Source organism: Myotis davidii, unplaced genomic scaffold (genome assembly GCF_000327345.1).
Source record: "Myotis davidii unplaced genomic scaffold, ASM32734v1 scaffold566, whole genome shotgun sequence".
NCBI lineage: Eukaryota > Metazoa > Chordata > Mammalia > Chiroptera > Vespertilionidae > Myotis > Myotis davidii.
In genome coordinates, this window is record NW_006296617.1 from 882,860 (window position 1) to 899,091 (window position 16,232).

The 16,232-nt window shown below is 56.5% G+C and overlaps 1 protein-coding gene across 10 annotated transcripts in view; it reads left to right on the top strand.

The window, feature by feature from the left end:
• The window catches only part of CCDC9 (coiled-coil domain containing 9), a 19,152-nt gene extending 3,248 nt beyond the window's left edge, over positions 1-15,904 (top strand). Inside the window, exons 1-15 of one of the 10 annotated variants that reach the window (XM_015569326.1) lie at positions 76-199; positions 883-956; positions 1,073-1,177; positions 2,973-3,074; positions 3,251-3,520; positions 7,072-7,155; positions 7,236-7,409; positions 8,515-8,696; positions 11,825-11,871; positions 11,980-12,112; positions 12,527-12,617; positions 12,703-13,132; positions 13,505-13,621; positions 14,553-14,602; positions 15,138-15,904. In XM_015569326.1, the coding sequence (XP_015424812.1) occupies positions 954-956; positions 1,073-1,177; positions 2,973-3,074; positions 3,251-3,520; positions 7,072-7,155; positions 7,236-7,409; positions 8,515-8,696; positions 11,825-11,871; positions 11,980-12,112; positions 12,527-12,617; positions 12,703-13,132; positions 13,505-13,621; positions 14,553-14,602; positions 15,138-15,155 (1,806 nt within the window). In that variant the 5' untranslated portion in view covers positions 76-199; positions 883-953 and the 3' untranslated portion in view covers positions 15,156-15,904. Of the gene's footprint in view, positions 1-75; positions 204-879; positions 957-1,072; positions 1,178-2,972; positions 3,075-3,250; positions 3,521-7,071; positions 7,156-7,235; positions 7,410-8,514; positions 8,697-11,824; positions 11,872-11,979; positions 12,113-12,526; positions 12,618-12,702; positions 13,400-13,504; positions 13,622-14,552; positions 15,021-15,137 lie in introns of those variants that run through there. The other 9 variants (XM_006772032.2, XM_015569324.1, XM_015569328.1 and 6 more) reach the window with 9 other exon arrangements.
• The last annotated feature ends 328 nt before the right edge of the window (positions 15,905-16,232 follow it).

Here is a 16,232-nt window from a genome sequence, read left to right on the forward strand (position 1 = left end):
CGGAAGCCCGCAGATCAATGACACCAAGTGTGGGCGGGGCCAGAAAGTTTGCCCGGCGGGGGGGCGGGGCCATAGCGTTCCCGACGGAGTCGACGTTGGCTCTCTTTCCTGTTAAGCCACGGGCAGGTCGGGGAAACTCTGCGTCCTGGCGGGGAGAACATCACTGGGAAGGTCGGGCCAGGCGCAGGAAGCCTCGCCAGTGGGTACCGGGCCTGTTTTCGGAATCTTTGCAGGGAGGCAGCTGCATTTTTTTCGCGATGGTGGGAACGCGGCTGGGACCACCCTGAGGGAGGCGTGTCGATATTCTCTGGGCGTCGGGGCAGCCTGTAGGAGTGGGGTTCGAGCTCTTTTAGAGTGTGGAGTTATGGGATGTTTCTGAAACTTTCCTGGGAAGTGAACTTAGAATGTTCACTGGAATGTGAGCGGCATCACAATGGGCACGGGGAGGTGGGCCTAGAACTTCCTTGTACAGGTTGGGGGGCGGGGAGGATGTAGCTAAAGCTCTCCTGAGATGGAGGCACGGTTAAAACTCTCAGCACAGGGGGTGGAGGCTGGACTGGGGAACTTCGTTTGGAGGGAAGCCGTGTTAGCTGGTTTCTTAAGCTGTGGAGTGAGGCAGAACTTTCCTAAGGCGGGTGTGACTCTAGTGTTTACAGGGAAATGGGTGGATCCAGATGTTCACAGGGGGCGGAGCTTAAAATTTTCCAGGTAAGGGGCGGGCTGGTATTTCAAGTGGAGCACTTGAGAGTGAGGGCCAGAATTCTTTTGGGGTGCAGGTGTGTGTGTGTGTGTGTGTGTGTGTGTGTGTGTATTATGATGGGAGAGATGAAGCAGGTTGGGGTGGGGCATTGGCCTTAGTTCTGTTGTTTCTTCTGCTCTCAGGAACCCCCAGTGCTGTATCCGCATTTTGTAGGGAAGGTTTGCTGGGACCCTGGCCCCACCCAGTCAGCAGAATGGTGAGATGGCAGATTCTGCATTGAGCTTTGCAGCAGGGGGCTTGGGAGGAGGGGGTCCGGGTGCCAGACTCAGAACTTGTTTTTTCTTACTGTCTGTCACCTGTCTCCCTGTCCAGTCAGCCACGCTGGATCTGAAATCGAAGGAGGAGAAGGATGCCGAATTGGACAAGAGGATCGAGGCTCTTCGACGGAAGAATGAGGCCCTCATCCGGCGCTACCAGGTGCCCTAGCCCTGCCCTGGGAGACCCCATCCCCTCTCCTCCCTGCAGTGAGTTTCCCTCACCTCTCCTTTTCTTAAAACCTTTTCATGGTTTCCCTTCACTCTCAGGATAAAAGCCAAAGGCCTTAGCCTGGCATTCCTTCCTCCATGCCATCATTCCATCGTTCATTCACAAATATTCACCGAGGTCTTTGCTGTACCTGGCCCTGTGCTGAGTGGTGCTGGGGGAACAGCTGTGACTGAGACAGCCCGGGACCTGCCCTTCCAGGGGTGACAGTCAGTGGGGGCACAGAGCTGTCTTCAGTCAGTGATGACCCAGAGTAGGCAGGCTGGGATCTTTGGGGGTCTTTGGGAGCCCAGCCTGGAGGATATTATGGAGGGCTTCCTGGAGGAGGGGATTCTGAGACCTGAAGTTGAAAAGTAGAGCAGAGCATGTTCCAAGCAGAGGAAACAGTTTGAGTAAAAACTTGGAGCTTAAAATTAGAGGGTCAGTGGGGAATATTGACCTGGAGAGGTCAGCAGGGGTCAGACTAAGAGTTTGGACTTCTTGAGGGCACTGGGGAGCCATGGAGGGATTTGAGAGGAGTGGGGCCAGGTCAGAATAGCTTTTTATGAAGACCCCCTCTGGCTGCTGTGTGTGGTGGTGGATGGGGGAAGGCAATGTCGGAGACCAGAGGCCAAGGAGGAAGCTGAGGCAGGGACCTAGGGGGTGGGGGGGGCGGGGAGGTGCTTGGCTTGGGACAGAGCAGTGGGGAGGGACTCAGTGCCTGATGGGCAGTGGTGTGAGGTGGAGAGGAGTGGGGAGAGTCCAGGACAAGGTCCGGGTCCCTGCCAAAGGTGACAGTAGGTGGTGGGGCTGTCCCAGAGACGGGGCCTGGAAGGAGGATGGGGTTTCATGTATTCATTCTTCATTCATTCATTAAAAAAAAAGCATATTGAGTTTCTGTTGTGTGCCAGGCAGTGTTCTAGGCTCCGGGATACATTAGCAAACAAAACAGATGTCCCTGCCCTCAGGCAGATTCTGTTACAGGGGGAGGCAGACAACAGGCGAAATATGCATGATGCCAGGGATGAAGACCAAGGATGAAGAGGGAGGGGTGGGAGACTGGCAGGGGCGCTGGTCAGGGAAGGCCTGCCTGTGAAGAGGAACATTTGAGCGGAGGCCTGAAGGAGTGAAGGACTGAAGGATCGAAGGATCTCTGGGGGAAGAGTGTTTTCGGCAGAGGAAACAGCAGGTGCAAAGGCCCTGAATCAGGTCTGAGCCTGCCACGTTCTAGGAGCAGTGAGGAGGCTGGAGTGAGTGACGGGGAGAGGGTGGGAGATGAGCCTGCCAGACATACAGAGTCCATCAGAGACAGACAGACAGACAGTGCCAGGAGAAGAAAGAGACAGGAGAGGGAAGGCAGGTGGACAAGCACACACTCGATGGCAAAAAAAAAAAAAGGAAAACAGGAAGAGACAGGGAGAGTACACACGCTCTGGTCAGGAGGGGGAGAGAGGGCCAGAGCAGCATGGAGCTCTTTCCTCCCCTGGAAACACTTCCCCCAGAGGCCCTCCGTCCCTCACCTCCTTCAGGCTCCGCTCAGATGGTTCCCTGACGCAGAGACGGCACCACAGGAGGGTCTGAGCCGCGAGCACTTGCTGCAGTTTGGGGGAGCTTGCCGAGGTCACCAGCTGTCTTGTCTGGAGCTCAGGAGAGAGGCCTGGGCTGCGGCCAGACTCAGGAGAAACGCTGGGGGCTTTGGGAGTTCAGCCAGGCACTCACCCCGACACTCACCTCTGATGTTTGCTCCTAGGAGATCGAGGAGGATCGGAAAAAAGCTGAACTGGAGGGCGTCGCCGTGACAGCTCCCCGGAAGGGCCGCTCCCTGGAGAAGGAGAATGTGGCAGTTGATGTGGTGAGCCCCACCCTGGGGTGGGGGGCACCAGAGGACAGGGAAGGGCGAGAGCTGAGACCTGAGAGCCCTCCCCACTGCCCAGATCTGTGGGTGCCTTCATCCTGGCGGCTGCCCTGGGCTGTCCTGTCTCCTTGCTCCAGTGACTGGAGTTTTCCTTCCCCCCTCCCCCCTTCCAGGAGAAGAACCAGGGTCCTTTCCGGAGGGCTCCTGGGACCCCTCGCCCCCCGGGGACCCCTCGGCCCCCGGGGACCAGCAGGGGAGGAGGCCGGACTCCCCCGCAGCAGGGAGGCCGGGCAGGCATGGGCCGGGCCTCCCGCACCTGGGAGGACAGTCCTGGGGAGCAGCCTCGAGGAGGAGCTGGTGGCCGCGGCCGGAGGGGCCGGGGCAGAGGGTCCCCTCATCTCTCTGGAGCTGGAGATACCTCTGCTGCCGACCGCAAGTCCAAGGTAGGAGCTGGGAAGGGGCCCCCGTTGTTTCTTTCTTTTCCTCTCGCAGATGCACCGTTTGCCTGTTGGTCCATCTTTCTGGCGTCTCTCTTTCAGCTCCTCTGTCCGGCTCTTTCTCTCTCCCCCCGTCTTGACCAGTGCCTGTGTGTTCGCTCCCTATCTCTGCTTTCCTTCTTCATTTTTTTAAAAATATATTTTATTGATTTTTTACAGAGAGGGAGAGGGATTGAGAGTTAGAAACATCGATGAGAGAGAGACATCGATCAGCTGCCCCCTGCACACCTCCCACTGGGGATGTGCCCGCAACCCAGGTACATGCCCTTGAGGTGTGTGCTCGCCATCTGACTTCCTTCACCTGTCTCTTTCTTCTCTGTCTTTTTAAAAAATATATTTTTATTGATTTCAGAAGGGAAGGGAGAGGGAGAAACATCAATGATGAGAGAGAACCATCGATCAGCTGCCTCCTGTACACTCCACACTGGGGATCGAGCCCACAACCTGGGTATGTGCCCTTGACTGGAATCAAACGTGGGACCCTTCAGTCTGCAGGTCGACGCTCTATCCACTGAGCCAAACCAACTAGGGCTCTTTCTTCTCTTACTGGCTCTGTCTGTCTGTCTGTCTGTCTCTGATAAACTCTGTGTGTCTGGCAGGCTCTGTCCAGTGCACGTGCTTCCTCTCTTTCTCTAGACTTGTTTGGGTGGAGCAGTGACATTCTTACTGTGACTGCTGCGCTGCCCTGACACTCAGGTTAGCGGGGCGGGAGGCTGTCTAGCACAGTGGCTCAGGGCCCGCCATGGACTTGGGGTCACCCTCGTTGTATTTGTTCCCTGTCCGGGGCAGCTCATTTCCCTCTAGAAGCTTCTGGGTTCTCGCTCTTAACTGGGAAGAACATCTAGTTTAAAGGTTATCGTAAGTATTCGTGACTTCAGGCACTGAAACCCTCAGAGTAAGTGCTCAATGACCTATGGGTGTTTATTATTTTATATGCTAAGCTGCTGTTAACAAAAACCCCACTTAGATCAGGTGGCAGTGTATTTCTCTCTATATGCTGAGCCCGGGGAATGAAAACGTCAACTCTAGCAGCTTGGCCATGTGCTTGTGTGAAATTCTGTTACCATGGAGGAAGGGGAGAACGGATTGTGGGGGGTCACCATGCCATCTGCCAAGTTATTACTGTCATTATTTTTATGGCGACCATGGTGTCTCAGGGTCCCCAACCCCTCCCCCAGGTTCAGTGTTTTGCTAGAAAGATTCCTCACTGAAATGTTTACAGTGAAAGAATTCAAAGCAAAATCAGCTAAAGGGAAAGGCACGTGGGCTGAGACCTGGAGGAAACCAGCTTGCCCAGTGGGTCATACAGGTTGCACTCAATTCCTCAAGCATTGCCCTGGCCCGAGTGGCATCCCGTGCACGGAAAGGTTGCTGGTTTGATTCCCGCGAAGTCACATCCTGGGTTTCAGGCTCAGCCCCGAGGAGGGAGTGTGCAGGAGGCAGGCGGTCAATCACATCGCTGTCTCTCAAATCAGTAAAATCATATTTTTAAAAATTCCTCAAGCATTGAGGGTCACCTACCACGGACTCTAATAGAAACCTAGTGCCCAGAGTTGTTGTTTTTTCATATATATATATATATCTGATTTCAGAGAGGAAGGGAGAGAGGTAGAGAGGTAGAAAAATCAATGATGAGAGAGAATCATTGATTGGCTGCCTCCTGCACGTCCCCTGGTGCGGTGCGGTGCGGTGGGGAGATCGAGCCTGCAACCCGGGCATGTGCCCTTGGCCGGAATCGAACCTGGCACCCTTCAGTCTGCAGGCCGACGCTCTATCCACTGAGCCAAACCGTCAGGGCGTCTTTTTTCCCCTTCATATCTACACTAATAAAAGAGCAACATGGTAATTTGTGTACGACTGCTACCCTTCCCATTGGCTAATCCCCTGTCATTCACAGAGTAGGGCCGAGATATGCAAATTAACTGGCAGCCAAGATGGCGGCGCGCAGCCAGGCAGCTGATGCGAACAGGGAGGCTTGCTTGCTTCAGTGACGGAGAACTCCAACGTTCCCCGCCTGACTTGCCGGCCTCTCAGCTGCAACTCTAAGCCACTATGTTGCGAATAAAGAAGCTAAAAAACCCCCAGAAACCTGCTTTACTCAGTGGAGCTTCAGCCAGCCTGACCGCAACATTGTATCAAATACAGACTGTAAACAAAGGCCAGAAACCTGTTTTCAGCAGCCGAGGCCTCAGAGCTAAAGCTGGCCCAGAATAAAAAAAAGAAAAAAAGGAGCGGTTGGGAGCTTCAGTCACCGGTCAGCCTGAAAAGAGCCCTCAGCCCCTCACCCAGACTGGCCAAGCACCCCAATGGGGACCCCCACCCTGAAGGGTGTGTGACCAGCTGCAAACAGCCATCATCCCCTCACCCAGGCTGGCCAGGCACCCCAGTGGGGAACCCCCCCCTGATCCAGGACCCCCTTCAGGGCAAACCAGCCAGCCCCACCCATGCACCAAGCCTCTAACCTATATAGTAAAAGGGTAATATGCCTCCCAGCACCGGGATCAACGTGACAGGGGGCAGCGCCCAGACCCCCTGATTGCCCTGCAGCTCTGTGTGTTACAGGGGGCGGCACCCCAACCCCCCCGCCCCCACGGGCCCTGCTCTGTGTGTGACGGGGGGCAGTGCCCCAACCCCCTGATTGGCCCTGCTCTGTGCATGACGGAGTGGCGCTGCAACCTCCCCATTGACCCTGCCTTGAGTGTGACAGGGGGCGGTTCCCCAACCCCCCAATTGGCCCTACCCTGCGCGTGACTGAGGGTGGCATCGCAACCTCCCAATCTGCCCTGCTCTGTGCATGACAGGGGGCGGCGCCCCAACTCCCCAATCGGCCCTGCTCTGAGCCCGACCAGGGACTGCACCTAGGGATTGGGCCTGCCCTCTGCCACCCGGGAGCAGGCCTAAGCCAGCAGGTTGTTATCTCCCGAGGGGTCCCAGACTGCAAGAGGGCACAGGCCGGGCTGAGGGACCCCCCCCTTCCTCCGAGTGCACAAATTTTTGTGCACCGGGCCTCTAGTATATATATATTACTGAAACATCAATGATGAGAGAGAATCATTGATTGGCTTCCTCCTGTACCTCCCCTACTGGGGGGATTGAGCCCGCAACCCGGGTATGTGCCCTTGGCCGGAATCGAACCTGGGACCTTTTAGTCCACAGGCCGATGCTCTATCCACTGAGCCAAACCAGCTAGGGCCAGGGTTTTTATTGGGGGCTAGCCATGTAGGTCCCCTCTGCTTGGTCTGTATCCAGATTCCTGACCCCAATATGGCGCCCAGCTTACACCATATTGATGGCACAAAAGGCACAGCGAGTCCTCATCAGTGAATGTTGACCCGGAACACACTGGAGTCGAATTCCCCAGCCAAGGGCTGGCTTTAAAGCAGGCCTGTCCTGAGGAGACCTCAGGCCCGTCATGTTAGCTCTTCAGGACAAGGAGTTGAGCGGTTGGTTCTTCCTGACACCGGGTGACTCTGTAACCTGCTCCCCTCCCTCTCCAGGAGTGGGAGGAGCGGCGCAAGCAGAACATCGAGAAGATGAACGAAGAGATGGAGAAGATTGCGGAGTATGAGCGCAACCAGCGGGTCAGTGCCAGGGTGTCCCCGGTGTGAGGCACGGCCGCCAGGCCTGGGTGGACCTGCCAACCCCATCCCTGTGCCCGCAGGAAGGCGTGCTGGAGCCCAACCCGGTGCGGAACTTCCTGGACGACCCCCGGCGGCGCGGCGGGCCCCTGGAGGAGCCAGAGCGGGACCGCCGGGAGGGCAGCCGCAGGCACGGGCGCAACTGGGGGGGCTCGGACTTTGAGCGCGTGCGCTGCGGCCTGGAGCAGGAGCGGCAGGTGGGTGCTGGCAGCGGGGGCACGCCGGGCCAGACACCGTTCTGCGGCCAGAGTCTCACCTCGGCAAATGGTCCTGGACGTGTGCTGAGCGCCCGGCACAGCGGGGAGGAGGCAGAGCAGGGAGAGGCAGCGACTGGCTGGCTCTCACCCCAAGTGACCGGCTGGTTCTGTGCCGGGACCGCACTGCTCTCTTTCTCATTCCTGAGTGCCGGGCACTGTCCTAGGTGCTGCAGCCAAGGGTTTTAAACAAGGCAAAGCCCCTGCCCTAAAGGCGTCTATTCTGGTGGGAGCTGAGTGAATGGATATACAGGGTGTCTCACAAAACCACACACACTTTGAATGATGATAAAGTTAGTGTTTGTTCACACACAGTTCACTTTCAAAATTTAAAAGAATCTACAGAAATGAATAATATTTTTTGTCAATGCCTGTTTTCCAACTGGTGACCATCCTGGTCCAGGCACTGCTGATAACTCGAAGCAGCTGAATCACAAATATAAAGAATAATTTTGTTGGGTACTTGTGCGCTCTCAGTTCGTCAACTGTTGCTGGTGTACTGTAAACTTTATCTTTGATGTATCCTCGTAAAAAAGTCTAGTGGATACATTGTCTTTGTTCAAAGCTTAGTCTGGCTTCACCCATTATTTCAAATCCGTTAAAGGAGTGAAAATCAGGTGAGTTATCAGCTGCTAAAGCGTGTGCACACACTTTGAATAATTATAAAGGCGGCGTTTGTACTGCAACTGCGTTTTCAAACTTCCAGTAGCATTTTTTGGATGAATTTCCTTTGCTCAAAGCTTAGTCTGGCCGAAAGGAAAGAAACCTCCATCGAGCTACCAGCTGTTAAAGTGTGCGGACATGCTTTTGGGACACCCTGTGTAATGAGATGTCGGGGAACGCAAATGTCACAAGGAAGAATCCAGCAGGGCGAGGGGATGGATCTGGGATGGTCTCTGAGGAGGTGCCACCGGAGCAGACCTGGTTCTAATCTGCCCTGTCGCCTCCTGTGTGACTGAGCAGGTGGCTCTACCTCTGAGCTTGGAGGACGTGGGGTAGAGTGGGCTGGGTGCAGAACAGGGCCCTGACTGCTGTCTGCTGTGCGCAGGGCCGCCGGGCTGGCCTGGGCGGTGCCAGTGACATGACACTCTCCATGACGGGCCGGGAGCGGGCAGAGTACCTGCGCTGGAAGCAGGAGAGGGAGAAGATCGACCAGGAGCGGCTGCAGAGACACCGCGAGCCCACGGGCCAGTGGCGGCGGGAGTGGGACGCTGAGAAGACCGAGGGGATGTGAGTGCGTCCCTGCTGCCCCTGCTTGGCTCCGTGACCGGGGCCTGACGGGTGTGCTCCGTGGTTGAGCGTTGGCACTCCTTTGACTGGCTCTGGTTTCTCGCCCTGTGTTAGTTAGTAATCGCCATGGCAGTGTGTGTAACCACCAGCTCGCAGGGGCAGGTAAAAGCGCTCCTTTCTCATGTGCTCACGGGTCAGCTGCGTTCAGTGATCCAGGCTGACATTCAGCTGTGGGTTCGGCAGGCCGTGGCTTCTGGAAGCAGGTTGAACTCAGTTCCGCTTCATATGTGTTCATTCTGGGGGTCAGGCTGAGGGGAGCAGATGTGCAAGAGGGAGCGTGGATAAACCTCCCCGTTTTATTAGCCAACAGACCCAGCATCTCCGGGGCGGGAACTTAAACTGCCCACCCCAGTGGCGGGTACGGCTCCATGGTGAAGGCGTGGATGTGACTTCTCGCGCAGGGAGGGCAGGAAGAACTGCTAGCAGTGATTAGACCTTTGCACCCTCCCTTCATCCCTCTAATTCAATCCCCAACCCAAACCCCTCACCCAGTGGCATCATCATCCTCAGGTCTGACTTTGCCCCCTTCCGGGTCCAGGAAGAACCCCGTTAGTCAGACTTAAAGCGAAGGCATCTTTGCATCATTGACAGGAGGACCGATTCCATATCAAAGATGGCGAGGTTTCTGAAAGAGCTGACAGGTCTTAAGATCAGCAGGTGTTTTTACCCCGTCCTCTGTCCTTTGCTGCGTTGGGAGATTTCACACCTAGAAGTTTTTTTGTTTCGTTTTGTTTTCAATCCTCACCTGAGTATATATTTTAAAATTGATTTTAGAGAGAAAGGAAGGAAGGAAGAGAGAAACATGGATGGGTTGCCTTGACTGGGGATCCAAACCGCACCTTTTTTAAAAAAAAAAATGTTTTTAGCCTTAGGCGAGCCGGTTTGGCTCAGTGGATAGAGCGTCGGCCTGCGGACTGAAGGGTCCCAGGTTTGATTCCGGTCAAGGGCACATGCCCGGGTTGTGGGCTCGATCCCCAGTAGGGGGCATGCAGGAGGCAGCTGATCAGTGATGCTTTCTTATCATTGATGTTTCTATCTCTCTTCCTCTCCCTTCCTCTCTGAAATATATAAAAAATATTTTAAAAAATGTTTTTACAAATATGTTTTTATTGATTTTTAGGAGATAGGAGGGGAGAGAGATAGAAACATTGATGAGAGAGAAACATCATTGATCGGCTGCTTCCTGCACGCCCCCTACTGGGGATCAAGCCAGCAACCTGGCTGGGAATTGAACTGGTGACTTCTTGGTTAATGGGCCAATGCTCAACCACCTGGCCACACCAGCCAGGCCACGCCTAAAAGTTTTATTGATGCTGGCTTGAGAAAAAAGGGTCCGTTTCTGTGGGCCTGGTGGTCAGAGCATTTATTTTTGGATCGGGTGCTAAGGTTGTGCAAGCGCGAGAAATAGTATTTTGTACAGATGTTGTCTCCGATCTTTCTAAAGTGTAGGCAGCAGGGCTTTGGGGAGATGTTCTCAGGGGTTAAGAATGAGAAAGTAATTTTTTTCCTCTTATGTCCCCAAAGCAGCCTGCACCAACTTTCATCAACCATGTGTGAGTTGACTTTGTCAGCAGATGTTTTTTGAGCCCCTCCTCTGTGTCATGGAAGGTTCTAGGTGATGGGGATACAACAGGGAATAAAACGCTTCTGGCTTCCTGATACTTAGAGTCCTGCAAGAAATATGGGTCATGACTAGATCTAATGTTAGGTCGAGAAGAATAATTGAGCAGAGTGCACAGAGGGATGGAGGCTGTTTTAGATTAGATAATGTGTAATAAGATATTATTTTATTATTTTTTAAAAATATATTTTATTGATTTTTTACAGAGAGGAAGGGAGAGGGATAGAGAGGTAGAAACATCGATGAGAGAGAAACATCAATCAGCTGCCTCTTGCACACTCCCTACTGGGGATGTGCCCGCAACCAAGGTACATGCCCTTGACCGGAATCTAACCTGGGACCCTTCAGTAAACCGGTTAGGGCAGATATGATTATTTTAGATGGGGGTTTAGGGAGGCCTCTGAGCTGAGGACTGAAGGAGGTGAGGGAACAGGCCCCTGAAAGATCTGGAGGAGCCCTGGCTGGGTAGTTGAGTTGGTTAGAGCGTCATCCTAGATTGTGGGTTCAATCTCAGGTCAGGGCCGGTCAGGGCACATGCCCAGGGTGTGGGCTCAGTCCCCAGTGGGGATGGGCGGGAAGCAGCCAATCAGTGATTTTTTTCTCATCATTGATGTTTCTATCTCCCTCTCCCTTCCTCTGTGAAATCAATAAAGAAAATTTAAAAAACAAAACAACAACAAAGAAGAGTCGACCAATGAGCCTGGCTGACGTGGTTCACTTGGTTTGGGTTGCACTGAGCCCGGGTTGCGGGCTCAAAACAAAAAAAAGGATCAACCCATGAATAGGTAGGACAGCAGATCAATATTTCTCTCTCTCCAAAAAAGAAAAAAAAAAGAGCTGGAGAGAGTGTCCTGGAGCAGCAGGTGAAGTCCTGAGGCAGGAGCTCCACGTGGCGGGAGAACCTGCTTCGCTGGGCAGGTGACGGACACTGAGACCAGCAGGAACCTACGTCCCAAATTTTTGTTCTGAGGGGTCACATACTGAATTTTTTCTTTCTGTATTCATCATATGATGTCAGATTTGCCTCTTGTCCATCACCTGATCCTGTCCCCCTGCTGATCAGTAACGCCTCTGGTTGACCATGTCTCCTGCTATGACCTTGATTTCTGACCCTGGCCCCCATCTCCCTCTTTGTTTTTGTTTTGTTAATCTTCACCTGGAGGACATTTTCTCCACTGATATTTAGAGAGTGGAAGGGAGGGAGTAGGGGCAGACACACACACACACATCCCTTGGTTGCCTCCTGCATGTGCCCCGACCAGTGCCTGGGATTGAACCTTGATACTTGCCCTTGACCAGGAATCGAGCCCATGACCCTTTGGTGCGCAGCCTGACACTAACCACTGAGCATACCGGCCACGGCCCATCTCTCCCTCTTACCTCTTCCCCCCTCTCTTGCTTCCACTGTTCCCCCAGCTTCCTGCTCACCCCTTTTCTCTTTCCCCAGGTTCAAGGATGGTCCAGCCGCTGCCCTTGAACCATCTCACCGCTATGGTGAGTGGGTGTCCCTGGGTGGGGTGAGGCAGCTGGCTGGGCCAGGTGTGAGGGTGGGTGGTTTGTGCTGTGTCCCCCACCCCCGACGACTCCTGGGTTCTGTTGCAGATGACCAGGCCTGGGCCCGGCCCCCCAAGCCCCCCACTTTCAGGGAGTTCCTGTCCCAGCACAAAGCCGAGGTCAGCCGCAGGAAGAGGAGGAGCAGCCGACCCCAGGCCAAGGCAGTCGCCCGTGCCTACAGGTGGGCACCCTTCCCTGGGCATGTGTACACCCAGTGGGGCTGGCTGGCCCTATACCCTGTTCTCTGACTTATTTGTGGTTGGTGTGTCTCGGGGCAGTTGTCTCTCTGTGGGTCAGGCCCTTCGTTTTGGGGGGGTTGGGGCCTGTCTCTCCACTTTTCGCTCCTCCGTCTCCTCCTCCTCCGCCCATCCCTCTCCTGCCACCTGGTCCTCCCTCCATTGTCTGTCCCTGACACCTGAGGACACACCCCCATTTCCTCCTCAGCCTCCAACATGCCAAGCCGCCTCTGGAAATCCTGCAACCCCTTTCTCCCCCAAGTTGAATTTTGAACCCCTTCTCTGGGGAGGAGCGGGAGGTGGAAGCCCCTTCCTCCCATGCCCCGCAGCCTCACGACCCTTCTCTCTGACCTCCCCAGTGACCACGATGACCGCTGGGAGACCAAGGAAGCAGAGTCCCCAGCCCCCGAGGCCCCACAGCCCACTCCCCCCGAGGAGACGCCCACACAGGTAAGGCGGACTCATTTCTGGGCAGGAGGTGTGGGGGTGCTCAGGGCCCCCACCCTCCCTTTGACTTGCCTTGTGTTCCCCACAGCTGCCTGAGACCCCAGCGCCTGCCCACCGGCCTCCTGAGGACCAAGGGGAGGAGGACCAGGGGGAGGAGGACCAGGGGGAGGAAGACGAGGAGGAGGAGGACGAAGGGGAGGATGAGGAATGGGAAGATGTGAGTGAGGGCGAGGAGGAGATTGAAGAGGAAGAAGAGGCTGATGACGAGGAGGAAGAGGAGGAGGAGGAAGAACCAGCCCAAGACCACCAACCCCAAGAATCTGAGCCCCCTGGGAGCGCCAGCAGTGAGCAGGCCAACAAAGAGCCCTCCAGCCCCGAGGAGCCGCGCCCCCAGTCCCCGGCCACACCGTCCAGCCCCTTCTCACCCCCTGGGGGCCACCAGCCCGTGTCTGACTGGGGTGAAGAGATGGAGCTGAATTCTCCCCGGACCGCCCACCCGGCTGATGCTCTCTCTCCGGGTGAGGCCTGGCCTTTTGGAAATGCATGAAGCTGGCTGCTTGTGTGTGTGTTCAAAGGGTGCATGGGCGGGGGGGCCCTCACGGGCTGGGCCCTGGGATCCCGTGTGCCCCACGGCCCTGGCGGCTAGGGAGGACAGTCCATGCCCACGTGTGTGCTGTCCTTACTGATCTCTGAAATGCCCGTCCCCAGATACTGCCCCTGCTCTGGGTCCTGCCAGAGCGCCCTCTCTAATAAAGAGTTCACGATCAATGACATTCCCATTCAAATGACATTCCCCAGGTGTGTCCTTGAACCCCCTTTCCCTTGGGCCCTTCTGTCTTGGGGGGCTATTTGGATGGGGAGGGGCTTGACCGGGCCTCCTCCTTCTCCAGGAGGTGACCAGCCAGCCCCTGCCTCCTTGGAGAGCGGGCCCAGCCTCCCAGGAACCCAGAAAGCTGAAGAGGAGGGGTCCGAGGCGGCTCCAGGTGGGGGAGCGGTGGGCCCCGGAGGTGGCTGCTTCCTTACTCTTCCTCTGGGGCCGAGGGGAGGAGGGCTTGGTGGGGGGTAGGATGGAGTGGAGCTGGGCCCCATCAGTGTGTGGGGTGGCAGCTGGACCTGGGGTGAAGTGAGAAGGTCAGGGTGTGGAGCTAAGGGAAGGATTCCTGGGGCCCAGTTACTAGGATCCCAGTGTAGGGGCCTGGGGATGAGCAGGAGGAGCCCTGATGGGATTGGGAATTAGAGGTGGACCTTAGGGGTTTGGAAAACAAAGGGGTGGGGCTAAGGGCAGGATTAGAAATTTAAATAGATTTAAAAAAAGAGTGGGAAGGGCGGTCTAATGGTTTAGCTGTGAGCCGGATTAGATTTTTGATGTGTAACTGAGTGGGGTAAATTAGAATAGAAATGCGGACCCTTTTAGAATGTTGGGTCCAATGGAGTAGGAGGGAGACTGAACCCCATTTCTCCACCTCCACTGTGTGGAAGCCAGGTTGTGAAGCAGGCACCTCCCCCCAGGAGTGGGATTAGGATTTGGGGGCAGAGCCGGGGAAGGTCTGGTTAGCACTCGGGAGGCGGGCAAGGGCAAGGGCGAGGGCGAGCAGGTGCAGGAGGGCGGTCCCTTACTGAGGTAGGTCTAAGCCATGAGGTGGATGGGCTGGGGTCTGAGAGGACAGTTCAGGGCAGTGGGTGAGGCCAGGTGTCCTAGCGCTTTGTCTTTGAGACACGTGTTGGCCAAGTGACCGTGATGTCGTTATTCCAGTTTATTCTCTCGATTGTCAAGAGAGTTCTGCTGCTTCGTGGGTCCACGGCGAGGATTAGAGTCTGAGGCCCCTAAACCACTGAGAATGGGGGTGTCTGTAGCCCAGCTCAGTGGAGATGAGGGGCAGGGCCGGGCGGGTTGTCTTGGGACTGTGCCCCTCCGCTGACCGCCCCTTCTCTCCCCAGAGGGAGGCCCCGAGGGCCAGGAGACGGCGGAGATCACCGACTTCCAGATGGTGCGTTTCTGCAAGGTGGTGGCGGCCGCCCCACCCCCGGGGGCCGCCCGCTGACCGCGCCGCCCGCCGACTCTGCACTAACTTCCCGCAGCCTCGCTCCTCTGTCTTTTGCTTCTGCCGCACTCCAGCCAGGAGAGGGTTAAATGTGGGGGGAGGAGCCTGAGACCGAGGCCGGCGTGGGGCCGGGGCATCAGTCCGGTTTCACAAGTGGGGGACTCCGCCGGGGACCTGGATGGCCGAGAGGTCTCCGAGGGACCCAGCTGTGGAGGTCTCGGCGGGTGGGTGCTAGTCTCCGGGACGCGGTTCCCGCCGCCAGGAGCGGACACCTAAGGCCTGGCCGCCAGCCGGTGACTCTTCCGAAGGACTGAACTGCTCGGCCGCCACTTGTCTATTAAACGCCGCGCTTTCGCTAACCTTTGCACCGTGTTCCTGGCGGGGGCCACTGGCTTGCTGTGCTCGGCAGGCTTTTCTGTGGCGGGAGGAAGGGGTCTTGCTTTCTCCCCGCCCTGACACCTCTTCCCTCCCCCGCCCACAGGCCTCCCCGAATTCCTGAAGACGCGGCTGGGTGGGCCGAAGCTTCCCTGCCTTGATGGGTGGGGCGGCCGGAGGGGTTAGTCTGGCCGACCTGGCTGTGCGCCCCCCTGGAGCCACTGTGGACCCCTGGCTTAGGGAGAGGGAGAGATGGAAGGTGGTGGGGGAGGAGCTGGGGAAGGGGCGTGAGTGGGGGGTGGGGTTGAGCTGCAACCTGGGACACACGTGGAGGAGATTGGTCTGTGTGGGGCCTGGTTCGGGTTTCCGGGAGGCCAGAATCCCGGTGGGCGGGGTGAGAACGGGAACGCGTTAGGATGCGAGGGGGCCCAGAGCCGGTTTAGATGGGAGTTCCTAACTGGTGGGGGAGCGCAGCCACCTCGGGGAAGCAGTGGTTAGAATTCGGTGCTGGAGCGAGTGGAGTGCGGAGAGAAAAGCGATGGAGCCTGGACTAGAGAGGAAGCCAGGGCCAGAGGAGGACAGAATCGAATGCTGGAGTGTAGTCTGATTCCGAGGAAATTAAGCTGGAACTGGGGCTTGCGACGCCTGAGCCAGGCAAGGGGGCGAGGCTTGGGGAGAGGCTAGACGCCAGGAAGAAGTCTGAGCCCCTTAAAGGGGAGAGGGTTAGGGCGCGGGAGGAGCTAAGCGCTGGGGCGGCCTCGCGCGTGGGTAGCCCTGGCTGGTGGGCGTCCTCCCGTGCACCCTTCCGCGTCAGGGCACCTGCCCGGGTTGGGCTCTGTCCCCCAGCAGGGGGCGTGCAGGAGGCAGCCGATCGTGTTTCATTCTCACATGTTTCTCCCTCTCTAAAAGTCAATAAAGATAAATAAGTAAAGTAGGGGAGTTTTTCTAAAAAAATAAGAGCGGCTATAACCCCGAAGCCTGACGAGTCGCCTGGGCTAGACCTGTATTTGGGGGGAAAAATGTGTTACAATTCTGGGGCGGGGCCAGGGGCCAGTGGGCGGGGCTAGGACGCCGTCGTTCAGCCTTAGCTTGATCATGGTTGGCCGGAGGCTGAGGGGGGCGGGTCTAAAAGGCGGAGGAGGCCGTTCTGCGAGGGGGCGTGACCATGCTGGCGGGGGCGCGGATGGACCTGGGAGCTTTA